Source organism: Clavelina lepadiformis, chromosome 3 (assembly GCF_947623445.1).
Source record: "Clavelina lepadiformis chromosome 3, kaClaLepa1.1, whole genome shotgun sequence".
Taxonomy (NCBI): domain Eukaryota; kingdom Metazoa; phylum Chordata; class Ascidiacea; order Aplousobranchia; family Clavelinidae; genus Clavelina; species Clavelina lepadiformis.
In genome coordinates this window covers 4457372-4483130 of record NC_135242.1, presented here as the reverse complement: position 1 = coordinate 4483130, position 25759 = coordinate 4457372, and the positions used below count along the sequence as shown (strand labels likewise).

Below are 25759 nucleotides of genomic sequence, written 5' to 3'. Positions count from 1 at the left end.
AGACCTGTATATCTAAAAGCGTGGTGACCGAAATCCAGACGAGGCCATATGGGCTATGACAAATGCTATCCAAAAAAGTTCATATACAGACTTGAAAACTAAAAATATAAAAAAAACATTAATATCTTATCTTAACTGTAATTTGTTAAAGGAAATGTTTGTCTCTTTTGTTTGTTGGGATAACCGTCGTCGTCAAGTTCTGTTACTGATTGTGTATTCTTGTGGATGGATTGAATGCGTGAGGGTATGGTTGAATTTCTATGCTGTGTTTCCATTCTTACCTTGCAGCATGTTTAAAAAAACAACGGTTTTGTCATCCGCAGATTCAGCCAAGTGGTCGATGGTTTTGATGGTAAAAAGTAGCGCTAAAAACCGTGACCGAAGAGATGTAATTCGACAAACCTGGGGAAGTTGGAAATTAGTTGACGCCATAAGGCTGGAGGTAGACTACTTCACCCAATCATTAGGAATTTCGCGATGGCGTGTTTGTCTGTTTTCAACGTTGGTATTTTCGACAGGTTGTGTTTCTCATGGGGACAACAAAAGATCCAAATCTTCGTGGGAGTTTGGAAGAGGAAAGTTCTCATCACGGAGATATTTTGCAATTTAATACGGAGGATTCAGCAGAGTAAATACAGTATAGCACTTTATGCTCATCTACATAATCTCTTGAACTTAAACTTTATAAATATTGTTCTTTTGGATTTGCTATTGCATTTGCGTAGGCTATATTCTTTGCTATATAACTTAGTTATGTACATTTTATTATATTATTCCATATTCTTTGACTAAACAACTTTTGCAGAACTGTTCCGGAAAAAGTTCTCGCTGGCATGCAATGGGCATCTTCCAATCTTACTCATGATTGGATTTATTCATCTGTAGATGACGACATGGTTGTACATGTTGAAAATCTGGTTGAATACCTGAATACGCTCTTGGTACCAGAAGACACAAACGTTAATATAAGACCTTGCTATGAACAACTGCCAATAGTTTGTGTGTATAGCTACCAAGCAAAAGATTCCCCGAACCGCATCCCTTTCAGCAAATGGTATGTTTCCTATGGAAAAATGAGTGGCAGTTATTGGCCAAAGCATTGCCGTGGAGGAATGTATTTGATGTCGGTGGAAATGGCTGGAAGAATTTTTCATATTTCGAGAAAAACACCATATTTATATCTGGATGACGTTTGGATAACTGGTTACATGAGGCGAAAACTTAATGAAGGCGATTGCAACATTATGGTAAGATTAAGGAAACTGTTCAATAAGAAGTTTTTGTCAAAAGTTGTTTGATATTTGTTGGATTGTTTGCTGTAATCTAGCACACCAGAATATAGGCTACATTAAAAACTAATTTCCGATATTACACGATGATTCTTCCCTGTTTTTCTGTAGCCGGCTTCAAACTCAATCAAAAGCAACGAACTGTATTATAATATCGGGGTGACGAAGCCATTAGTGCGACATCTGTTTGGAAATTTTGGATTTTTTAATGTTAAAGTTCCTGACAAGTTACTCGAAACCTGGCAATCAATGAGGTTTGAAGGCCGTGGTCCACAATGGTGCCAAATACACGTCGAACGTTCTTGGAAAGAAACCCGAAATTTAAAATCTTTTTTTGATAAAATGACCTCAAAATAAGCCAACCTGTAGGCTATCTAAAGTAGACTAGATTGTTTGCAGGTCTTTGCTCTAGTGTTTGTTATCTTTATTTTTAGTATAGCCGTGTTATGAGTGAGTTTTTCTTTCAAAAATGTTACGCAGGAATAATTAATTTGCCACAGTTTTTATCAAATTTCAGTAATCAGAAGAGCATTTTACAGTAGTTGGTCTTGTGATGATATTATATTTAATGTAATATACGGGTTAAATAAGATTTGGAATTCTCGTCTTCAAGTATCGAATCAGCGAAACGTAACACTGCGTCATAATAACTTCCTGACTATTGTTGAGTTAAGTTAAGTTGTGACGTAGATGTCGTGCTTGCCTTTTTTGCATGCGTTTAGTTTGCAGTATAAGTTTTCATTAGCGTTTATTATTATCAGTATCAGTAATATTATGCAGTTGACAATAAGCAAAAAGTCTACTAAGATCAATGCTGTGAAATGGACGTCTTTATGCTGTTGCTGAGCCAATGTTATGTCTAAATGTAATCGTTCAAAGAAGCTTCAATATAATCAGTTTATACAGTTGTCATTCTTGTGAAAACTACTGTTGAATTCAATTTGAAGAAGTTCAGTGTCAAGTTAGACAACTTTGTTGTCACCTTCAAAAGACAATAATTCGTTAAGGTGAACAATCAAGACCGAGGTTGAAAAAGCAGACAACGACCTTATGAGACTCATATACATCGACCGCAATAAATAATTTGACAAGCAAACATTGTAGTGAAGTGGGTAAAACTATCAAGTTCAACTACCATATACACCCATTCCATTACAGTCTCATGCAACGATCAAGCTCGTCAGTGCTGGTTTATTCAGTTAAAATAAACTCGAGTAGGCCTACAATTTTATGGTACTCGAGTAGGCTGATAGCCTACTAATTTCCTGCTACTTGAGAGTAAGCTATACACCTAATTGTTTTTGAAATACTTGCATTGGTAGGTGTATGTCTTCGTCAATTTTTATAGCTAATTTGTTATTGCATATACTTAAGTAGGTTCATCAAACTAAATTATAAGCTTATAACCTACAGTAGGTTATATAACCCACTGTCTGTCTACAAAGTTATTTTCTATTAGACCACCCATATTCCCGAAGATGGTGAAACCTAATAAAACGTCACTTATATCATAGAGAAAATTAACTCCAAATCTGACTTTTACGTTACCTAAAATGACCCCTCGCTGCTTGCTTTTTCAAGCGGGACTCAACAAAGTCTACGAGGTGTTCACATTGGCTACTGAGCTTCGCTTAAAACGTTTTGTAGAGTAGGTCAGGCAGCCCATGTTTAAAGATAGGCGATTAGTCATTAGTTTATAGTTAGGAGAACTGGTATGTAAAAAATTGATTTTAGTTATTTACGGTTTAAGCTTAATTATTTGAAATTAGATTTAGACTGGAAGGAAGATTTAGGTTTGGTTTAAGCCGAGGTGAGCATACCGTGGTACTGTAATACCGAATTACGGTACCGCGGTACTTTTTTCAAGAAATATAAGTCGGTCCCGGTACTAAATACTTTTAAAATGATTACTTCAAGATTTTGAGAAGTATGTTATTAAAACTTCATTTTAGTTAAAACTTAGTGCCAAATGTAGCGCATTTGTTCTTTTTCAATTTATAAATGTCTGATAAGTTCGCAAAGAGTGAGTTGGCATATTTTTTGACCAGGGGTAATCTTTAGCGGAGTCATAATACCCTCAAAAATTGCACTTGCTACAAGACCCGCTGTACAAAAATACCGCTACCGAGCATCGGTACCGGTCAAACGTGGAAATTAAACAAATTCCATTATAATTCGCTTCTTTTATGTTCGTGTTTCTCATTTATTTTGACAAGTGAGGAAGCAAATGTTGCCTCTGTTCCCAGGCACTGAAACCCTAGGTACGAGACTGTTTCCGGGTCGGTGCAATCTCATTTGGGTGTAATTTCGTATTACTTTAATCTCTGTGGGTGCAATTCCATCTGGCAGCAAATTATAGACATCCTATATAACTTATCTATGGTGCAATTCCGTTTATAAACGATATAGTGTTAGGCTAAATATGTTTTTCCAAATCATTTAACTGTTATTCATGGTAGGCCTACTTACGTATTATATTTTATTATATATTGCAATACCTGTTTCTTGCAGTACCAAAGCCCTAACGTGTGCAATTGCGTATGTGTGCAATAACGTTGGGTGCAATGCCGTGGCCACCGTTCATCCCATTTTTTGTTTGCGATTACTTATCGGTTATATGATCTAGGAAAACATAATATTTTGCCTAAAAAGCGGGTTAATCGGCATCAAAATAATTTTGTAATATGTTTCAAACTTGCACACCGTAAATTACCAGCTATTATTGTACGTTATTAGAGCACATTTCATAATAATTTGCGCTTTGCCATTTTGGATGAGGTGGTCAAACGCGGAAATTAAACAATTTCCATTGTAGTTTGCTCCTTTGGCGTTCGTTTTTCTCGTTTATTTCACAAGCGGAGAAGCAAAAACCACCTCTGTCTCTGGCATTGAAAACTCTAGGTATGCCTTCGATTCCGTGTGGGTGCAATTTCTGAAAACTACCATATTGTTGTACTCTGCAGTCAACTAGTCCAGCATGAACAATGTGTATACACACTAAGAAAATTATTATAAGCCAGTATTCGAAATTAACAACTTGGGGCTGAAACTGATATAGTCAGGCAATGGGGGTGTAATTGCAGTACGGTATTCTGATAACTGGCCTGACTGCATTTAAAGTATGACAGTTATCGCCGAGATCTCGAGGATGCAGAAGCCAAATTCTGGTGTGGAGTATGGCCGGCGCATCGTGGTCCAACCACGTTGGACTTTTGTGGTAGGCAAAGTGTTGCCTTTTGTAACGGAAAACGAAGAACAGTAGCATTTTTTAAAGCAATCCTTTTTCTTTCGGTTTGCAATACCGTTTTGGACAAAAAATCTCGGATGTGCTCTTGCCATACTCTACTGTCTGGATAATTGACCTAGTTGAACATGTTCATCATATAAGCGTATATTATTTCAGGTTTGTCTTTACACATGTCTGTTATTTGTCTTGTTTTTTTCAGTGATCTTAAGATTACATTAAAATAATCATGGATAAAAAATCCAGAAAAAGTATTTATATTGAACACCATGGTCGTTACTTTCATGACTATGGTCCCGAACGAAATGGTCGTCGGAGTTCCCAAACAAATTTGCATCGATGCCCCCTAAAGCGCGATGTAGTTTATTCGGTAAATGGAAACATGGAATATAATTTGCAGCACCCACGACAAGTCCCTGAATCATATTTTCGAAATTCTAGAAATGATTTAAGAAACATAATTGCAAGGTATTTTAATGTGGTAATTCGTTTATGGCTTTATGTGTGCATATTTTATAAACTTTTTTAGAATTGACTGTTCAAACTGTAAGGTGCATTTGCATAAGGTAGAGCAGTAGAGTACATATAAACATACAGTATATAAATATATATATACAGTATATACAGGCTGTAATGCAAAAAGCGTAGAAATGTAACAGTTAGGTCACAATAATTATCACTAATCAGCCACTTAAGTTAGCACATACAACTAATAGATTTGTTTCAATGATCCATGATAATTGATTGCATTTTAACAAATTTCTATGTCTTTAGGAAAGCACAAAATGGACAAAAGCCACCTCTGCCTATTAACAAAAGGAACAGCAATTTTTATGGCAGAAAACCTTTGTCGACTCCCGGTGCATCAGAAATTGTCTCAAACAAGCGTCACAATCCTGTACATAAGCCAAGCATCAGAAGTGGATTGAAATGGAATCAACCAAATCATGCCAGACTGAACACCAGTGCTGAGAATGAAGTTATAATAATAAGCAGTGACTCAGATTGTGAAATTGTTGAGTTTTGTCAAACTTCAAAATCTACTGCATCTGAAGCTAAACAACATGTAATTTTAAATGGAAAGCGAGAACATAATATGCTAAAGAACAAACAAAGTTCACCGAATTGTGGTGTTGGAGTTTCTTCGAAATGTATACCTGCAAAACAATCCTCAAACGCAAAAGAGCAGGTATTTTCTGTTTATATAAATCTAATAATTTGATTGAAATCTTATTGCAAATGGATTATTTTGCAGTAAATACCTAAAATTTTTATCACTATTTTGCAGGTTTTGAAGAGGAAAATCTCTGATAACTTCAAAACATCAAGTTTACGACCGACTGCTTCAACAGGTGAACATACATTAATATGCACGGGGATAAGTGGTACATTTAACATGTTGACTGCCAAGGCCTGATCCGCCTATTTGGTCCCAAGCAATATTTGTCTCATTTGTGTGTTCTAAATTTTCAAAAAATTTTTCTCAACAATGTTTGGTTTTGTTGCCAGTGGTTTTCACTGTTTTTGTCTCAGGTGCCATACATAGCTTCGATGCAGTTGAAAAGACAAAGCAGTGGCAAAACGATAAACACGCGATAACTCGTAGTTGGCAGCGTGGCCCAGAATTGCAGCCGCGAGTTATCTCTTGGGTCAGTCAACGTGTTAAAGAGAATTTTTTGTAGGCTATGTTGTTACATCTCTATATTAAAGTCATGCAATTTACTGCTTTCATCAGTGTATCACCGTGTCACAAACCAGAAAGGATTTTTACCAGCCGAGTGTAGAGCTACGAAACATTCACTGATACCAATTGCTGGACTGATAATGTCACTTTTTGATATTATATTAGTCTCCAGTTGTACACGAGTAAAGAGCAAAAAGAACTTCCTAGGCCTTTTTTGTTTTTATTGTTTTGAAAAAGAAAATTGGTAAAAAGCACGACAGCAGCACAAAATTCAGCCTGATTGTCTGGCCTGAAAGTTTTTATATTACTGAAGTAACGTATATGGTTCACTGCAACAATTAAAACAATTTTAACATGACAATATCCCTAAACCATAGCAAACATACAAATGATTAAGTCTTTTTGTTCACTGCAGCATTAACCACGGAAACCAAGCATTAGTGATTGTTTGACTTCTGGCTATAATGGGTGAGCAATCAAACCTTGGCGTTAAATGAGATTGCCTGATATCATATTATGATATATGCTTAGCTGTAGACTGCAAGAATACTGTGGGAAAATTGACGTTATTTGACGCTGTATCATTTGCATTGGTTTAAAGCAAAAAAAAGTAGCACAAGCAGAGCCGTTAATTTCAAAAACGACTATTTTTGTTTTCATATGCACTGCAAATACTACTATACCAAGTTAACTTATTTCAGTGAAAAATAGGCTTTTAGCTATATGCGGCCAATAGCATGTCACATGACATCATGATATCGAACATAGTTTAATAGAAGCAATACACAACCTTTTGTAAGCCCAGCTTACATTGCAGTTGAGATATAATTTTTGTTACAATCATTGTAAAGAACACAATATGATGACTAAGATATTTGGCAACATAGTAATAGCCAATGGGACAGAAAATAGGTTACTGAAGGTAATTGCCATCCAGAGTGTGGTACCGGTAAGCCAGCTAGTGTTAGGTTTTCAAACAGATAGAAAAAGTTTTCTGTTGATTTTAAACCATGCATTAAATCACAATTTTTACCTAAACTGATGTAACTAAGTAGTTTGCCAGCCGATGCTTAAGATTAGAATATAGTCAGTTATATCTGCCTTTATTTTCTTTCTCCAGATCGAAATAACAAACGAAGAAGATTAGAATCCTCTCATCCCTCACAAACAACTTCTCAATGTCAAGTTCTCAATCACGTTTTGCACGCTGATCCTGTACTGCCATATATATCATTACTATGTCCCTTTTTTAATACATATATATATATACAATAGTAAAATGTAGTAGTGGAATTCTGTTTGTACTTATTTTGTAACTAGCTTTGGTTAATTATTTGTTTCAGCTTTCACAACAGATCCAAAAATTTTTAGTTGATAATGAACAACGACAAGCTTTCTTGGATGAAAAGATCGATCTAGTTACAGTAAGTGTGCAGATGGTTATTTGTCTCATAAATACTGTATTTCTATCGTGTACACTTTGACAATTTGTTTCCTCACATTGACTAAATGTTTTCTTTTTTCCTCCCCTTGCTTGTTCTTGAACATTCCCCAGAATTTGGTTGCTGTTATTTTGTATGGTTTCTGATGATCACCCTGTACTAATTAAAGTTAGTATTTAAAATCAGTTTTGTTTTACTAGGCGCTTGAGAAGACCCTATCTAACACCATATTCCCAGAAGCACGAGTGCACCTAGTCGGCTCGTCTTCTAATGGCTTTGGCCGCTTAACCAGCGACGCTGATATGTGTCTTGTCCTTGATGGTGTCACCAGAGTAATAAGTGTACGACATTTTTTATAACGTCTAGTGTAAGCTTTGTGTTTAACACGGGGTTTTTATCTGGCAATTAGATTGAATTATGATAATAGTGTTAAATTAATATGGACTGTCGCAACCATTTCAACCTCATCGTCTCGATAAGCAATTCAGTCATTATAACAATTTATTTAGATATTTATGTAATTGATGTGGAATACGACCTAATAGGATTAAGGAATAAGACCTCCTCTGCAATAAAAATCCTTTAAAAATACAACCAACCTCAAAATAAGCTGGAAGGCAGCAAGTTCTAGTCACTAATGTCAAGTTTTGGTGCATTGCAGGCTTTTTCAGTTTCAAAATAATTGACTTTTATTTAAGCAAATATAAAAGCATAAGAACAATTCTTAGATTGAACCCTGCTCGATTGTTTATTATAGTATAATAAGGATATGATGGTCTGACATGTGATATAACTTGCATATTACACATTCACATGTTTGAAGAAGGTATTCATGTATGATATTCTGACGTAGTAATTATTTTATGGCTTGGGGCGTGACCGTATTATTCATTACACAGTGTTTAAAAGTATTTTTTTGTAGAGGAAGCCATTTTCGGTTTTGACGAAAATTCAAAATCTCTTACGCAATGTAGATTTTGCCAGCAATTTACAAATTATTCCAGCAAAGGTTTGTAGGCTATCTCTGAAATAACATCCTTGTACGAATCCACTTTCGTATGATTGGTGTGTGTATCACTTGTATTAATAGTATGAGTTGGGAACCTAAATTTGTTACCCCACATTTAGGTTAGTATTTTGAAATTCAACGTTCCTCACTGTGGCCTTGAGTGTGACATTAACGTAGACAAGACGGTTGGCCTGAGGAATACATACTTATTGCTCGCCTATGCAAGAAGGGACCCAAGGTAAATAGTTTCTCAAATAATGTTCATTGTTGCCAATAATCGGATTATACATTATTTTTCTTTTGTAGGCTGAGTATTTTAGGGTTTGTTTAGAGAAGCAGTGAAACTAATTGTTTTGCAATACTAAGCTAATATTCATTGAAACTGTTTCATTTCATGTAATTTTGAAACTCTTCAGAGTACGCCCCTTAGTGATGTGCGTTAAAGAATGGGCACACACTAATGAGATTAATGACGCCAGCCGTGGTACATTCAGCAGTTATGCTCTTTGTCTTATGGTTATACACTACCTACAGGTGCGTAGATTCCTGTTTGTAAAATAGGTTTTTGCAACTTCAGACTAGTACCACGTTATAGCGAAGTTGCTATACCTTTTAATGCATTGGTTGCAACATAGCTTGAAATTATAATCCTAATGTTTGGCTACAAGATCATTACCTGATGTATAATAATTCAAATTCTTAGTCGACTTATACCGCAATGATCATGCATTAGAGCACGGTATATGCATTATTTTATGCACATAAGCCATTGAACACTTTACCTTTTCAACCTAGTGTGGTCCCAAACCTCGCGTATTACCTTCTTTACAAGTGCTATATCCTCAATCTTTCTCATTTGACCTGTCCCTGGATGAGGTCAAAGAGTTCGCTCTAAAAGTCCCTCCTTTTTGTTCTGCTAACAAGCAACCACTCTCCGAACTTCTGATTGGATTTTTTGAATATTTTTCACGATTCGACTTTTCGCAGATCATGTCAGTAAGATTAGGCAAGGTAGGAAGTCATTGGTTGGTGATTATAATAATGTAGTTTCATTGGCTATTATTTTTGTGGCAATGGTTTTTGCTTCTGCTGCTGTGCATTTTAAAGTAGCAAAGTTTTAGTTTTTACATTTTTCCTACAGACTTTACGTCTAACTGAAGGTCATTATACGGACAAAGAAAATCCTTATTCAAAGAAATTCTTTCGAATTGAAGAACCTTTTGACCTTTCTAATGTTGCCCGTGCTGTCAAAATGCCAAAAGCACCGCTCCTTATCAGGAAATTCAGGTTCATTAACATCAATTTGTGAACTTAACATATTATCTTGCAGCTTGTGCAGGCATTGCTGATAAATGTTGTCCATGTTAGCATTGATAAGTTGTCGTTTTGTAAATGTTTGATGGGAATGCTGAACAGTGTACTATGTATTGTATATGTATGTATGACAAATTACTCCCCAAAAAAATTCCAAATAGAAAAATAATGAGCCATAACGCAGTGCATATTACTTAGAAAAAATGTTACGAAGAATGTTACGCATAGAAAGCTGCAAAGTTTAGTCTCGGTTTTAAAATAACATTATTTACGTCTACCTCTTAATGGTGGTCAGTTGTTGAATCTCAGCCAAAATAGAGTTTGTCATCCTCTTTAATTAGTTCTAGTTGAATGTTTTGTGTTTGAATACAGTTTAGTGAAATTAATCAGGGCTTTTAAAGCTCGATTGTCAGTGTGAAAACAGTGATCATCAGCTAGATGCTTGCAACCTCAAAGGCAGTGATAGTTTCTATACATTACACGGTGTTTGTAATCTTTTTGGCCAGTTCTGCTCCCCAGTTTTTAGGAGAAAAGAGTAGTAGCAGACAGCAGCTTGTGTATCGGCGGCCAGACAAGGGTCATAGCAAGACTTTTTAATCATTCTGTCACCTCTTTACATGATGTAAAATTAATTTCTAATTAGAAAGCGCGGTGCCCCGCCGCCACTGCAACAGCAAAATGTACCAAAGAGCTTAAAGGGATAGTCACAGTTAAAACTACGTCTGCAAAACGAATCGAGATATGTTGTAAGTTGGTGAAAATTTCTTCAGCTGTAACTTGTTGGCAGCAAGCAATTAGCTTAGATTAACTTCATTAGAAAAGGATACGTGACGTCTTCTTGAGTGTGGTCTTAAGTTTGTTGGGTTTGTGATACTGATATCACAACAGGTTGTTCAACATATCATCTGAAAAGATTTTATCAAGTGCACCAAATGCATTGCGTTTGTACTCAACTTAATGCAAAGGTCATCACGAATCAGCATAGGTCACTCGTGCACTCACAATATGATCATTAGTGTGAACATAAAAACAACCAGCAGTGGTACGAGGTCTGGAGGAAGCCTAAATATTAGCAGTTTGTTTCATGGCAGCATTTTTTTATGTTTTTTGTATTTCCCTTTCCGAACGTTTTGTTTTATTATGCTTTTGAAAATGTATTGTGACATGGCAATAAAATACAAATACTGTAGTAATATAAAAGATCCCTTTCAGACTGTTAATCGTATAAAACCTAAAACCATCATAGTTACCATCAAAGCATGAACTAGAACAAACTAAATAAAGCAACAATAACATAAACTTTCTTTTACAGCCAAGCTGTTGTTAGGATTGCGCAGGAGAAGGATCTTAGGTGTTTGTTACGTAACGCTACTCCACAATCACATCTTCCCAGCGGTGTTTGCGACAATCGATACCGGGTTGTGTAGACCCTGCAACATCCTTTAAAGTTTTCTCTTCCTGGTGGAATGCAATCTTTTTTTTCATCTTTCTTGTTTTCTTGCCACAAACTGTTGCATTTTACCGTGACTATACTGTGTTGTTTATTCTGGGATATCGTCTAATTATGGCCTTGAGGTTGCCTGCTGACTTGTTTATCCTCGGAGGACTTCTTTGAGTGTTTTTTACTCGCTTATTTCTCTTGGTCGCTACGTTTATTTAAGTATGGTGATTTGAACCTCGTCCGTTCTTGGCAATTTATGTTCTTTTCCTTCAACTACGTAAAATATTGAGATAAGCAATGTGGTGGTGCTTGTGTGTTTCACGTCTTGCCCATGTTTCAGAACACAGTCTGTACAGACACTTTGTCTAGAGTATACCAACGGTTTTTGTCAGAAATTTCTCGCATTCACTGCACCCTCTAATGTTATTTTTAGATCCTGGTGGGTCCGTTTGCACGAACGACTCAGCGAGCGCTCTTTAGCGCATACATTGTAGAACATCGTTAGCTCATAAAATTTTTGTAATTGCCTTGAGGCGTAACAAAATGTTGTACAACATATTTGTGGAGAAAGAAATAGGAAAATACAAATCGTAACAGCATTAGGCAGGCGTCGTAATTACATGAAATTTAAATGGAACGAAGTTGGCGCTTTATTAAAAAGAAGTGGACAACCTTTTCTTCGCGGTCAATTCCAATTCATAGCACATCAACTATCCAAAAATATCTGTAAAACAAAAATAGGCTGAATGTTAAAAGCACGAGTAAAAGTAAGAACCAGTGTTGTTCACCACCACGTCCTTATTGTTAAACAACTGCCTCAAATCGTACATATGAACAGTTTCATAGAGATAGGTTAGTTTTAAGAACATACTCGGGTTGCATTCGTTGACCCCATCTCCGGAGTAATTGTCTGGACATTGACATTCGTAGATCAGTGTATTAGGGTTTGGAACGCACACTGCCATCTCCAGGCATCGGTTACTACAAAAGTTACTGTTACTTGGCGCTGGCTGTGCTGTAATAAAAAACTTGGTAGTCTTTATATTATGAAAGACAAAAGTTGCCTAAGATTTAATGTCTCGTTGTTGTGTGATATGAAATTTTGTAAACAGCTTTGTATTGAATCACCTGGATTGATCTGACTATTTGGAACAGTATTTTCAGCGGAACAGGTCAAACCGTTGCCGGTGAAACCGTCTCTACACTGGCAGTAAGTGTTGCCTTCTGATGAGGTGAGGCAATCCGCGTTTACGTCACAGTCCGTGCAGTTTTCTAAAAGCGAAAAATTTAAGTTTTCTAGCTCAATACCAAAATGCTATTGCAGATCTATAGCATTTCTATGCGATTATAAATATGTAGCCTATTATTTAAAGTAACATAGACAATATTTACGATCATTTACTCACGACTGAAAGCAAGATTCCGTCCAAAGAACGGGAAGAAAGTGTTGAACGGATTGTTACCGGTTCCTGTGCCAGAGGGATATGTTTGAGACGGATTGGTCCCAAAAGGAAAAATCGAACCAGTATTGCTTCCCGAGGTGAAAGCGTTTGCAAAAGGCTGGAGGAAAGAAAATAAGTTTTGAGCAATCGGTGGAGGTCGTCCATAACTATTAGAATAGGAAGAAGATTGAAATGGAAAATAATTTGCCAAAGGGTTGGTAAACGTTCCGAACGGATTGTAAGTGTAGGGTACGCATGGATTGTAACGATTTTGGTTGTTGTTGTAGTTGTAATTGTTGTAGTTGCTGTTGTAATTGTAGTTGCTGTTGTAATTGTAGTTGCTGTTGTAGTTGTTGTTATTGTAGTTGTAATGTCGACCGCTATTGTTGTTGTTGCGACGGCGTCGGTTATTGTTGCTGTTCCGTCCGTACAGGCAAGCATAACAGGGATAGTTATTGACGCCGGTTCGATATGGAAATCCATTCCTTTGGCAACACCCAAACCTGCTGTAAAGATTCTGTGGACGATTGTAGTAGTTGTTGTTACTATTGTAGTTGTAGTTATTGTAGTAGTTGTTCGGGTTGTTGAAATAGTTTCCATTGGGATATCGATTGTTCTGTCCGTAGCAGGGGTTGTACCCCGAGGTTCCCCTACAGAGCCCGGTACTTTGTATCAGAAACAAGATGAGCGGCAGTCTGTCATCATCCCGCAAAGCAAGTACTGGCAAGAACTGACAGAGAGATTGACGGTTTACTTGTCCATCACTTAAGCTACCAACGAGCCCGAGAGTCAATAAATTGCCCAAAGGACTATCACTGTCGCCATCATCGTCATCTAAAAGCTGACTCCATAACTGGACGTTCAATAAAGTTGTAATAAACGGTGTTCCACTTCCAGTACCACCCGTGCCACCAAACAAGCCTCCTAAATTAAATAACCTTTCTTCCACGTCTGTTGTGCTCGCGGTATCAGTGACCTGGCCATACGCCAAGGCAATGCCACACAAGATTAAAAACAATGCAAATACGTTCCTGGACGAAAACGGCTGCATGTTTCTCGACTAAAAGTTGTTGAAATTTTTCTCCTGTAGCTAAGCTGTCGGTCCTTACAACTTAGGTAATCTACAGCACGGCATTGCTTTTTGGTTTTATATAACTTCAAAATATTTGAAAAAGGCAAATCTTGGTTGATTCTTCTTTAAGCCCAAGTGACCCTCGAAGAATTCGTCGCCAAACAATGATTCTTCGTTAAACGACTCATTCTTTATTTTTGTTCACAATTTTGCTCCAAGGCATGTACGACGAGTACCCGAGTAACTTAAAAATAATCGATTCTGAAATATTTTGAAGTGGTTAAATTAAACTCAAAGGGTTAATTAGCAAATACTTTACCCATCGCATTTAACCGTAATGCCGAATTATTAAAGTATAGGCCTATATACAAACATAATTTAATCAATAGCATTTTTTGCCGGTAAAATGTTCATGGTTTTGTGAAATAACGGTTTTATAGTAGGTTATGCCGTCAACTAATTGATAGTTTTTATTACATTAACGACAAACTTATAACTCTGAAACTTCGATCATTGGACTACTTATGTAGGAAAATAGTCTGCTGTTAATTTTCTTGATTCGCAGCCGGATAAACGCCTTGCCTGAGTTTTACTTAAATTGCTTTAACAGTTTAACATAAAAATATCGCATGGCATTGAATGTTGTTTGCATTCATTTTATTTGCGTCATTGCTTGTGGACTTATTTTTGATGGAATTTGGCTCAAACATAGTTGTGGATAACAAATAGATACCTTCTTAAAAAATAAAATTTAGTTTTTAAAAATGAAAGGTTAATCTGTCTTTTTATTCCTCGCCTGAGGGTAATGTACCAGGCGTCAGCATCACGTTTATGCAAAAGGTTTAAAAGTTTGCTTAAACATTTTTTAATGCCAGTTCCCCATCGGCTTTTCGTTTCTAGAAACGCCATATACAATCCCGGCTACGCAGTATCAGGCACCTAGGGCGGATGATAACAGTTGTTCTAAATATGGGCTGTATATGTTATTGTTCAGCATACCGACTTTTTTGGGTAAAGCTTAGCCATTTTTGTGCCATGCGATGTACAGCATATACGGTTTTCGTTTCAAAAGAAAACTATTTTAACGTATAGCTTTCTTATTCTGTGTGCAAATACATCAAAAAAACACATGTAGAATTAGGTACAGTGGTAACTCTATTTCACACTTTATGTATATCTCATACTTCCCACCCATCTTCCACAATAGATCTTTTCATTCGGTTCAAGAAAGATATTCAACTTACATGCACCTTGTACATTTGCCTACAAGAGTCCGTTTAAGGTTCGATTTGTTCAGCAGTCAACGGTGATGTTAGGATTGTTACGGAATGATGATTTATACTTGATTACGAGTTCAGTTTTTCGTGAAAGCAGGATGTGGTGCTATAAAACTTTTAGTCTCAAAAATAATATCTCACAACAGATTAACGTTATCAACGTCGCAAAAAAAAGAAATAGAAATATGGTCATACGTAAATCACGACATAACTTAGCAATATTCCTATTTTATTACTAAGTCAATTCATTAAAGTTTGATTTAATTTCATTCGTTTAATTTATACTCTTGTATATACTCGGCCTGACGATTATGGCTACAGGCAAGCATCAAACAAGCAGCATCAACACTTTATATTGGGCAAGTTTTCAACAAGCAAACTTTTCACCTTGCACGCATCGTTTGAGAAACTGCTAGCACTACTAGCGGAAGGAAACATCGCTGAACTACTCTTCTTTATTATCACTATACTTGCAGTCCACTGTTTCATTGTACAACTTGTGAATCTAACAACATAGCAAACGTGTCCATCCACAAAATATTGTTGATTCTTTGTTTATCCGCATTGCGCTATATCTATTGGCTGTACGAACTTTGGCAAAATGTTTATAAGATGTTGCCGTAGCCGTTTCTTTTGCCGAATAGCATTTACCTTATAATCTGTTTTCACATATTTGATAGAATATAATGCTATATATCACCAACCAACCGTTCAAATTACGTCAAGCACTCTTTTGCATATTTGGTTCGATGAAGAGTAGATTATATTGAGCGCAATTAGCAGGTTATTACGGACCTAAAGAATAAGTTATGTTTAGAAAACCACACAACAGGTTATACTTGGAGACCGTGTCGTCATCTCAGTGGCACCAGTTGCATGGTCAGTGAATAATTAATTGACAGCTTGTTAGCATCACCTAGCGGTAAGATTTTTTATTTACAGATATGCGTTGCAATAATAAGATAAAAAATGAACGATAATTTTCATTTAAGGTTATGTACAATTTCAAGTAATCTTCTATTTAATAATAAAACTTTCACATATCATTCCTTAATATAGCACTGTCTATGGCGGCCTTGTTTACACTCAAATCCTTAAACGTTGATTCTAACGTAGGTCTCGTGATTGTTCACGAGCGTGTTTGATAAAGTAACAGCAAAATATAGCTCAAGGGCATGCAAACCTTTCTCGAAGGTAAACGTACACCGCATCTTGCCTTTTAGTAGGTAGCTGATTTCTTGAAAGGATATTTTATCCTACCTGGATAGCGTCATAGGGTAAACTGCGTTGGCACTTCATAGACATTTCTATTCGGTGAAGATTACCAACATAGCCAGCAAAAGCATATTGTCAAAATTTCAAAAAATCGTAAAGCGTAGTTCAGTACGTAAACGTGTCTGAAATTGTATGTAAGCTTGTCTACAGTCTACTAAGGTGTTTAGTCTAACATTTTAGCCTATATTGGAATGCAGTAATAACAGGTGGTATAATGCATATAAATTGAGAACCTAATCAGCTGACAAACCCGGAAAATTCTGCATAATTTTTATTTAATGAGCAAGTGGTGAAAAATGTGTAGAGTGGTGTAAAAGCCTAAAAGTAAATCTTAATTAAAACTTTAAATTGATATAAGGATCCCGGCGTTACCTAAACCAGTTTCTTGAATGCTTTGTCTTATCATGTTTTTGTTTTGAGTCGGTTCGTGTAAATAAGCCATGAAGTGATTCGATATTTTTTACAAAGTTTTTCTGGGTAAGGCGTTGTGATGTCATTTTTCAAACCTTATTTCTATTTTGCCTCCTCGTCTTGAAATAATTACGATATAGGCTTAGGTATGCGCGTATTAAAGTGTTTAAAGATTACAAGAATCTCTTTACAACTCTCAGACCTAAACAATCTACGATTCGGATAAGGGCACTGTAGACACGTATGGGCCAATGCTCGCTTGTATAATTTGATACTACGTGAAAAGGAGTGACGGAAAGCATTGGAACTCCGCAATTTATCCCTTACAGGAACATGGTGGAAAGAAAGAAAGGTTTTGAGTTGACATTTTTCATATCTGGATTTATTCTGCTAAGGTATGAGAGAACTTATATACCGTTCTTAACTAATGTGTATATGCTATTCGGTATATGTACATACATGGTAACTAAACGACGCAATGATGATTCATGATATTGTGGGTAACGCGGCTCACGGGCAGACAAACAAACTGTAATGAAAATGAAATCTTTGCAATAACGATCAAGGATTTTTGTCTTAACGTTTATAAGAAAATGTTAACTGCCTGATATCTTTGTGCAGTTACCCAGTCCTGTGGATATTCCTGTTTTCTCATTCATCGCACGAGAATCACCGTCAGAAGCGAGAGGTAGAATGCGCAAACGGCGGTAAGTGGCTTCCGGATTACAAGATCTGCATCTGCAATTATTCGTGGACGGGACCAAGATGTAGACGTTGGAGTAAGTCAAAGATGTAAAAAAAATTTAAACAACAGAAGGTCATTATAGCTTTTGACCAACATTTCAAGCTATATACAAACTTATCAAACTTATTACAAAACTTATATTTAATGCATTTAAATAATGTCAGTTTTTAAGATAACGTTAACTGATTCCACTTAAAGTGAACATTTCATTCTTTGTTTTTTAGAACACCAACAATGTTATTTCGGGGATGGGTCCGCCTATAGGGGGCAGCTAAATTACGACTACTTTGGAACAAGATGCTTACCATGGTCGGCCTATCGCAACAATGAGTTCTATAAAGTTGGAAACAACGGTGTCGGGGATCATAATTACTGCAGGAACCCCGGCAAGTTACTATCTCTGATATAGTTCTAAAATACACCTTCACTACTCTACACAAAATGGAGATCACTGCATAGAAACCAAACTATTCCAGCCTATGATTTTGTGTGTATTATGCCGGATTGTTTGAAAAATTTTCATGAAAAACAAAATGCTTAACTGTTGTTTTGCCACAATTCATCACTTGTCACCGCATTAATCTGAAACCTAAATAACTAGTTTGCTTGTTTTTGTCTGTAGTTTTAAAAGCTAACAAAACAACGTCAAAAATCACACCGAAAAGCGAATCTAACAGTTTTAACTGTAACAAATAAAAACTTTTTTATTAGCCTCGGGATCTTTAAAGTCTCAATAAAACCTTGTTTGTTATGTAACGGCAGACAACGACGCTGGTGGACTCTGGTGTTACTCGACGAATGTACAAGAATTTGTTATTTTCTGCAATGCCACGATTTGTCCAGGTAAATAGGATAAACTAATATAGTCAGTCACTTGTCATCAGTCCTTGATATATAGCATTGTGGTTTATGTCATGCCACGAATATACGAATGTTCACCGCAACCATAGCTACTGTAGCAACAAGTGTGCTCAATACTGCGAATATCAACATGATTTTTGTATGTTTGTATCGTATTCTATTCTGAAAACTTGCGATTCGTGTAAATACGGTACAGTTTTTGCTGTACTACCATATACTGCACATTTACTCAGCATAGTACCTGTTGTCATAATTCTATTTCAGACTCGTACAAAACAATTCCAAATATTACCGACCTTTTCCCAAAAACTATTACCAAGAAAAAAGACGATAAACAAGCAACGGTAAACGTTCTCTTTGGACCGCTTATTGGCGGAATCTGTGGTGGAATCGTGCTGCTCCTGCTTGTATTCGGTATAAATCCTTGTTGCTCATGGCATAGACAATCCTGCATTCTACTTTCTGTTTTTTTTTTTATTGTCTCTTGAATAAGGTGTGGGATAATGGTCTCGTTTTAATGCTGGTGTCATCCTATACGATGACAGCAATTGAAGTCTACATAAAATTGCAAGGTGCCGGGTAGATTTCAATCTGTTTTTTTTAAACAGGTCTGCTCCATTATTTACGAAAGCAAAGACGTTTCAAAAAGAAAAAAAAGAAACGTCCTAAACCAAGCAAGGATATACCCAATGCTGGTGGTGATGAAACTGGTAATAGCAGGTAAATCAGGACGTCGAAGAGAACCTTAACTTACAATCTCCAATGCTTGAAAGCAAGTATGGACCAGCCTTTACCGCTAAATTTCTTGTTGACGCGTCGCAAGGATGACAAATGGTCTACAGTAACTAAGCAATACTCATCGCTATATCCGTATTTAGTATAATGTATTTTCTGAGACGCATTTGTTTGTATGTAGCGTAGCCTACAATTGCTTTTTCTCATTTTCGTTTAAAAATGGGGGCTCCCCATACTTGCGTCAAGTTTTACCACAAACCGCTGTTTTTCAGTTTATCTGGACAAAAAGGTTTCTTGTTTTTCATAAGTTTTATCAATTTTTTTTCCGCTTGAGTTAAGTTTACATATTTCTTATATGAAGGTTAAGCGTCAAATATCCAGGGAAAACCAGAAAACATAAAGTGCGCTTTACATCAAGGCAGACCAGTAATATGGGCTTCTGGTGTTAAATTCCTTGGGGAACTATGTTTAAGTTTTCGAAGCAGTTTTAGTTTAAAATTTACTACAATATAGCTCAAGGTTTTGTAGGTTTTTGAATAACTTTCTTATATTACTGGATTCAACGTGAACAGATTTTACATAAAAAAATTTTCCAGCTACAACAACACTCATTTAGCACAGGGAAATTTTCGTCCACTCGGTGGTGTAGTGACTGTCAACTTGGACATCGCAGAAGAAGAAGAACACACTCACCAGTTAGAAGGAGTATGACGGCTGCGTGAAAATTTGTTTTGAAGATATGGAGATTTAATGAGATAACGATTTTAAAGTTCTTAAAATATTTGAATGCTTAAGATAGGGTTGAAATTTGCTGTTGTTGTTGTTGTTGTTGTTGTTATTTAGCGAAGACGTCGAAACAATGAAATAGATCCTGTGTAACGCCGCAATAACATAGAGACTGAAGCCGAGCTACAGCGTCTTACTCTTACTTTATTACTCTTTTTTTAGGTTGGCAACGCCGGATATATCGACCATCCAGAATCCAGTGTGCCCCACCCCGACCGTCTGAGCATAGACAGTGAGGATAAGATCTGTTTGTTCAACACGCAACCATCTGCCACACAAGAGCAGGTCAGCGAAATGATGCCAACGTGTGCAGCAAAGGCCGTGCAAAAGAAACCGGTTCCCAAACCGCGGCATGGTCGCTCTTCGAGGAAGAAGGAAGATCAGGAGAATAGAAGTTGTGATGGACAGGTGAAAGACGACCGAACTGCCGCTTGGGTTCAAAGAATCTGTACGCAAGATGCTTCCCCGTCTTCTCATGCGGATGAGATTCTCTTGACGCCCAAATCAAAGACACAAAAACCCAAAGTCACAACTTGTTCTCAAAATAGGAAAGAGAAAGATTCAGGTGCAGCGTTACCAACTTGTCATCCTCCTGTGGAGACGGAGGAGTCTTCATCGTCCCACACGGAAGAGAGACGAAGTTCAAAATATCATCCTCCACCATCTTCTCCAAAGCATGCCTCCAAGGGAAGAAAAGAGTCAAGGTCGCGGTGTCCAACTCAGTCCAGGAGATCAATGAACTTAAGAAATGAACCTGGTGTTCATATCGAATACGTCTAAAACGTGAAACCCCAGTTTGGTCAATCCTTTACATTTGACTGTACTTCTACGTGATCTCGTGACATATATGCAGCAAATCAAAAAAATACCGTGAGAATCCATCTGCATTTGCTTTTGCCATTGCGTTTATTGTCGGGTCATGGAAGTATTTTAGTTTAGTAAACCTACATTTAACCATCATTAAACCTATTACCACTTATTATTTTTACTCTTTTGTCAAAGAATGACAAAGTTCACCATGTACCCTTATATAAATGCAATATCTAACCTACTTTTGTGTTTAGCCTGTAGCCTTACTATGACTTAAATTTTAAGTGGTACGACTGAGCTACAACCGGTAAGATAGTAGTCTTTCACCTGGCACATGAACATTTAAAATAACTTGGCTATTAAAACGAATTTTGTAAGTATTGTTTTTGTACTGTGATGCCTATCTTGCTTAAGAGTTTTATAACTTATTCTTTGCTAGAAATATGCATAGAAGAAAACAAATATGATATTCCATTTTATTTATGGATTGCCTCGTTTATTGCGGCACTGCATTAGTGACACTAGATTAAATCAGGGAATTCCTTACATAGTCAGTAATAACATCCATGCCTTCGTAAGTCTCAGTACAGGAATCGGCAATCTATTGCAAACGTGCATGGAAATAATCAATCCATGAGATTTTGGTTAGGTATATAGTTAATTATTACACACTTTATTGCACTGTAAAATTACCTGACTCTCTGGCAAGAGGAATCCGTAACGGCCAGTATCTCTGAGTTCGATGGTGTATGAAAGTGTTGCGCCTTGGTCTAAGGAGAAATCGTCAGAGCCTCCAGCAGCCAAGTCTTTAAATAAAAGAATTCACAACTTTGATACCTTGGAAATTATACCAAACGTTTTCCAAGAATTGTTATTATTTAATGATTCTTTTGCATGGTTATTTGGGTGGTTTCGTTTTCAAATTAACTAGAAATAGCCATGAGTACTCACACATGCTCTCGTAACCGGGACCGTAAGTGTATGCTTTTCTGTTCACGCTTTCAATGGCAGCTGCTGAATTTGCAGCCACCGCATCCTGAAAGAGAAGGAAATGCAGATATACAGTGAAATAATTTTATAGATTTTTGCTTCATCTATCAGCATGAATGAAAAAGGCAATATGATGTAAGAGACGACGCGGCTTACCAATTCGTCTTTGTTGGATGCGTCTTGTACAGCATACGAATATGGATAAATAAAAACTTGACCGTAGCTGTGGAAAGTGATATAAGCCTGCATGTTGCAACAATATTATTAGTTTTTCACGTTGTTTTTGCAACGCAAACGTAGAACGATGTGGGACTCAGTTGCTTTATTTATCTTATTTCATTTATTTATTATTATTATTTATTTGTTGTTGCTTTTATTATTTCCACAATACCTTGATATTGCCTTTGTTAGATAGGACGAAATTTTGAAGGGCCTGAGTAAGAGGCTCCGACGCCACAGAGGGTCCATAATAAGTTTCAGAGCAAGGACTAGCAGAAGAACCTGGGCCGGCCCAGTTTGCATCAAAATTTCGGTTGGGATCAACACCCTTACAAAAACCACCGTTGTCTCTGCGGGTCTTTCGCCACATACGATCCTACGCACCAACAATCAATAGGTTACGATTTGGCTTTCCCAAAGGGTTTCTTGATATGTATGTTTCGCTTTGTTTATTGTCATGTTTTAAATGCAAAATTCGTTGCTCGGCTCTTCGCTTGGTTTCTTCATTACTTATTTAAGAACATTATCAATTGCAATATACTATAAGATCATTTGCGTTTGCTCACATCAGTATGGGAGTAAGCGTATCCATCAGCGTTAAGAACGGGCAAAACGACGAAAGTTAGAGATTGCATGGCTGCAGTGACACCGGGATCAACGCCGTACTGAGATAGCATCTGTAACAGGCACTTAGTTGTTATTAAGCGTATATAAGCTAACGGAAAACCAACATTGAAGTTTGCCTCTTTTGCTGTTATAGGTTGAGATTAAGATCATAAAAATTGTCAATGCGAGAATGTACATGAAAATGATACGAGGTTAACGATCCACTGATCCAAGATACAATTTACACTTACCCTGTTGACGTAGCACTGGCAAAAGGCTGGTGAAATCCACTCACGGGCATGAATTCCGCAGTCGATCAGAACAATTGGTTTGTTGGCAGACGTCCCAAGTGTTAGCCTTGGAATTTCTCGACCCTCGTAAGAATCACCGAACTTTTCGTACTTCGCAAGAAGGGGGTATTGGTTGGCCACGTCGTTTGCCCATTGCACAATCTGCTCATTGCAAAACAAAAATATTATACGTTATACATTTCACTGCATATTATAGAACTGTATACAATGTCACCTTATATAGAATTCAAACGGCCTGTAGCTGAAAACGTGAAACTCAAACAACTTTTTGTGAAAACTTTGCCTTAAAATTTGGAATTTTTTGCAACTTATACAGGTACATACAATCAGACGTGCATAAACTGCATATACATATACCCATACCAAGAGTTTTTAACGAGTTTTTATAGTTTAAAAAATGAGGTTTTGAACAAAACTTACATCGTTTTTGTTTAATTTGTAACACTGCATGCAATGCATTAATATCGCTGTTTATGTTTGGTGCAGATAACATTATTTACTCAAGATTTTTTGGTCAATATAATATGAATTGTTATTTTTTTGTATTCTGCAAAAGGACTTAATTGCATCACAATTTATCTTGATTTGTACACTACTTTACAAATCAAGATTTTTAGAAATAAAACAACTTTGATGAGCGAGTTGAGACCGAGTTCTGCGATATGAAAGCACTTTGCTTTTATGTATAAGCACATCAACATGCGACTTATCCCAGAATTTCAAGTCAGGCGGAATAATGTTAAAACTGTCCTTAGTTGATAAACGGCATATAGACGAGTTTTTGATGATGGCTTAGTGCAATGCTTTAAGGTGTATATGGGTACCGAAACGATCTCTTAAGTTACTCCAAAGGTTTATCAAAATTTACACTTGTACAAAAAAAACTTAGCATTTTGTCTTTAAAAGTCGCTGTATGTCAAAAGTGCAGTCGCTAAAGTCAAGTTTCACAAAAACCCTGCTATACGTACGGTGACAAACATTGTCATGCAGATGATGACTTTACCTCGTCATAGGTGTGGTAAACGTCGTAGTCGTAACCAAAGAGAGCCTTATTTTTTCTGGGGACGTCGAACTGAGAATCAATGAGAGGTTGCATGTCGGCAATCTTCACCTCAAAACTCATACCAGCGGCTTCCAACTTCTTTTTAACAATTCGAAGACTTTCTCTGGAAAAAAATGCTTTCCATTTTTATTTCAAGATTTTAAAAACTGCAACCAAACTCTCTTGTTATATTTAGAATTTTAGATTCTATAAACTATAACGACGCCTTACTTTCTGAAACGGACATCAATTTTTTGATCGATGTGGGCCAAGTCAGCTGAGTCCGGGGACCAGAAATCGGCCTGGAATATTGTCGTGCATAATCAGCTACTTACTTAAAGTCTCTGCTGCAATTACTTGAAGCAATAAAATAAACACATGTATAAGCAAAATAAAATACTTACAAATCCGTCATAAGATCCAAATTCCTTGATCAAGTCAATGTGCTCACGGGTAGTCGGGTATAAGGATAACACCTGATGTCTTTAAAATTTTAACAAAATTCAGGATATTAATAAAATAAAATTTTAATACTTGATCACAATTTAATAATTTTATTAATAATAATAATAAGAATAATAAAACTTTAATAAAATTCATATTTTAATGAAGTTTTGATAAATTTTACAAATTTTAAACCAAAAAGTTTATGAAAATTTAACATCAAGCTGTCATTATACGAGTTAAATTATCACAGTTGTCACGAACGTTTTTTAAGTCTTATGACGGCTATACACGAACACGAACTGCAGAACGACACATTTTATTGTAGAAAGAGCCCAAGGTAATACGCGCCAAATAGCTGATTGCCATGGCAATATGAAAATCCTTATATAACTTGTAATGATGAATTGATTCAAACATAAGCATTGTGTCATGCGAGTTCTCTCTTTGCAGTTTTAAAACGTGAAAATAGATATTTAGAAAATATAAAATTGTTCAGAAAAACTTACCCATCGAACCTAACTTTGGCCAAAGCCAGCGCGGCAAGAGACAGAATGATGAGAAACTTCATCTTAATTACCTTCCTCGTAACAAATTACAAGTACAAGCTAGAAAGTTGAGCTTTCTGGACGCGTTTTATAGACGTCACACAGAGGATGTTTGATCGCGATAAACATGACGCATTGTGGGAACCATACAGATGACCGTATGTTGGTTTAAATAGGGTAGCACTTAGAAAAGTTTTCATATAACTTTCTTGTTACGTTACACAGCAACTGTAATAACATCTTATTCAAAGAGAATGATATTTTTAGAATTCCAGTTAAAGCATATAGCATAAGACTATATGCGTAATACTCAAACATAGAGAACACATGTCACTTGTCACAGGGGTACGCTAAACGTTTTTGTGAGGTTGAAGAATGCGAGGACGCAACATGTTTGTTTTCAAACTAATTATACGAAGTTTTTGAAGCGGATGTTCAGCTGGTTGCTTTCTGAGTTCGGTTTAACGTCATTTAATCTAAAAATAAACAGGTTTTGTGTCGCTGTTACGACGTTGCCTCCGGGAACATCTGCGGTAATTTACAAACACGCTTTTATACAGCTGACACCCACGGTGATGTATTTGTTGATTAATTAATTATTAGTAGTTGCAATCAAGTATACGATAATTTTTTATTGTTGTGTTTCCGATAGCTATAATTAGAATTGTTGCTTGTGTGGCTTTAGATTTAACAAAATGGGATTTGATTTGTCACTTTGGTATGGCGCTGTCCTAAGTTGGATAGACTGTGTTCAAACTTTAA

At 36.5% G+C, this 25759-nt stretch overlaps 5 protein-coding genes across 6 annotated transcripts; 3 read left to right on the top strand and 2 right to left on the bottom strand.

Annotated features, from left to right (window-relative positions):
* Positions 1–522: 522 nt before the first annotated feature.
* Positions 523–2384, top strand: LOC143449798 (beta-1,3-galactosyltransferase 5-like). Its single transcript, XM_076950128.1, has 2 exons — positions 523–628; positions 806–2384. The coding sequence occupies exons 1-2, from the start codon at positions 531–533 to the stop codon at positions 1296–1298; spliced, it is 591 nt and encodes a 196-aa protein (XP_076806243.1). The 5' UTR covers positions 523–530; the 3' UTR covers positions 1299–2384.
* A 2355-nt stretch (positions 2385–4739) lies between these two features.
* Positions 4740–11733, top strand: LOC143449401 (poly(A) RNA polymerase GLD2-like). The gene is made up of 12 exons (XM_076949590.1): positions 4740–5001; positions 5308–5722; positions 5822–5885; positions 7338–7432; positions 7561–7641; positions 7860–8000; positions 8582–8668; positions 8788–8906; positions 9085–9202; positions 9464–9679; positions 9810–9955; positions 11295–11733. Exons 1-12 carry the CDS (start codon positions 4763–4765, stop codon positions 11407–11409), a joined length of 1836 nt encoding a protein of 611 aa, XP_076805705.1. The 5' UTR covers positions 4740–4762; the 3' UTR covers positions 11410–11733.
* A 191-nt stretch (positions 11734–11924) lies between these two features.
* Positions 11925–14071, bottom strand: LOC143449403 (uncharacterized). Of its 2 annotated transcripts, XM_076949592.1 has the most exons (5): positions 13219–14071; positions 12830–13188; positions 12552–12695; positions 12295–12438; positions 11925–12147 (listed from the first exon to the last, which is right to left on the bottom strand). In XM_076949592.1, the coding sequence occupies exons 1-5, from the start codon at positions 13914–13916 to the stop codon at positions 12134–12136; spliced, it is 1359 nt and encodes a 452-aa protein (XP_076805707.1). In that variant the 5' UTR covers positions 13917–14071; the 3' UTR covers positions 11925–12133. The 2 variants fall into 2 exon arrangements, with proteins under 2 accessions (XP_076805707.1, XP_076805706.1); XM_076949591.1 differs by having other exon boundaries at positions 12830–14071.
* Positions 14072–16463: 2392 nt separating this feature from the next.
* Positions 16464–21320, top strand: LOC143449696 (uncharacterized). The gene is made up of 8 exons (XM_076950003.1): positions 16464–17295; positions 17522–17679; positions 17870–18031; positions 18408–18488; positions 18771–18920; positions 19115–19226; positions 19838–19946; positions 20190–21320. The coding sequence occupies exons 1-8, from the start codon at positions 17234–17236 to the stop codon at positions 20805–20807; spliced, it is 1452 nt and encodes a 483-aa protein (XP_076806118.1). The 5' UTR covers positions 16464–17233; the 3' UTR covers positions 20808–21320.
* LOC143449697 (carboxypeptidase B-like) lies at positions 21300–25113 on the bottom strand. Its single transcript, XM_076950004.1, has 11 exons — positions 24959–25113; positions 24410–24488; positions 24237–24307; positions 23967–24129; positions 22904–23104; positions 22613–22723; positions 22219–22422; positions 21984–22070; positions 21789–21873; positions 21531–21643; positions 21300–21438 (listed from the first exon to the last, which is right to left on the bottom strand). The coding sequence occupies exons 1-11, from the start codon at positions 25018–25020 to the stop codon at positions 21364–21366; spliced, it is 1251 nt and encodes a 416-aa protein (XP_076806119.1). The 5' UTR covers positions 25021–25113; the 3' UTR covers positions 21300–21363.
* Positions 25114–25759: the final 646 nt, after the last annotated feature.

Excerpts from the sequence above, each read along its gene's own strand:
- LOC143449696 (XM_076950003.1), top strand. The coding sequence starts at position 17,234 with ATGGTGGAAAGAAAGAAAGGTTTTGAGTTGACATTTTTCATATCTGGA. Across the intron at positions 18,921-19,114 it reads GCTGCTCCTGCTTGTATTCG|GTCTGCTCCATTATTTACGA; the intron begins GTATAAATCCTT and ends TTTTTTAAACAG. Across the intron at positions 19,227-19,837 it reads GATGAAACTGGTAATAGCAG|CTACAACAACACTCATTTAG; the intron begins GTAAATCAGGAC and ends AAAATTTTCCAG.
- LOC143449403 (XM_076949591.1), bottom strand. The coding sequence starts at position 13,916 with ATGCAGCCGTTTTCGTCCAGGAACGTATTTGCATTGTTTTTAATCTTG. Across the intron at positions 12,696-12,829 it reads ACGGAATCTTGCTTTCAGTC|AAAACTGCACGGACTGTGAC; the intron begins GTGAGTAAATGA and ends TTTCGCTTTTAG. Across the intron at positions 12,439-12,551 it reads AAATAGTCAGATCAATCCAG|CACAGCCAGCGCCAAGTAAC; the intron begins GTGATTCAATAC and ends TTTTTATTACAG.
- LOC143449401 (XM_076949590.1), top strand. The coding sequence starts at position 4,763 with ATGGATAAAAAATCCAGAAAAAGTATTTATATTGAACACCATGGTCGT. Across the intron at positions 8,907-9,084 it reads TATGCAAGAAGGGACCCAAG|AGTACGCCCCTTAGTGATGT; the intron begins GTAAATAGTTTC and ends GAAACTCTTCAG. Across the intron at positions 9,680-9,809 it reads TGTCAGTAAGATTAGGCAAG|ACTTTACGTCTAACTGAAGG; the intron begins GTAGGAAGTCAT and ends TTTTTCCTACAG.
- LOC143449697 (XM_076950004.1), bottom strand. The coding sequence starts at position 25,020 with ATGAAGTTTCTCATCATTCTGTCTCTTGCCGCGCTGGCTTTGGCCAAA. Across the intron at positions 22,724-22,903 it reads GCCAGTGCTACGTCAACAGG|ATGCTATCTCAGTACGGCGT; the intron begins GTAAGTGTAAAT and ends TGCCTGTTACAG. Across the intron at positions 22,423-22,612 it reads ACGCTTACTCCCATACTGAT|GATCGTATGTGGCGAAAGAC; the intron begins GTGAGCAAACGC and ends GTTGGTGCGTAG.
- LOC143449798 (XM_076950128.1), top strand. The coding sequence starts at position 531 with ATGGGGACAACAAAAGATCCAAATCTTCGTGGGAGTTTGGAAGAGGAA. Across the intron at positions 629-805 it reads AATACGGAGGATTCAGCAGA|AACTGTTCCGGAAAAAGTTC; the intron begins GTAAATACAGTA and ends CAACTTTTGCAG.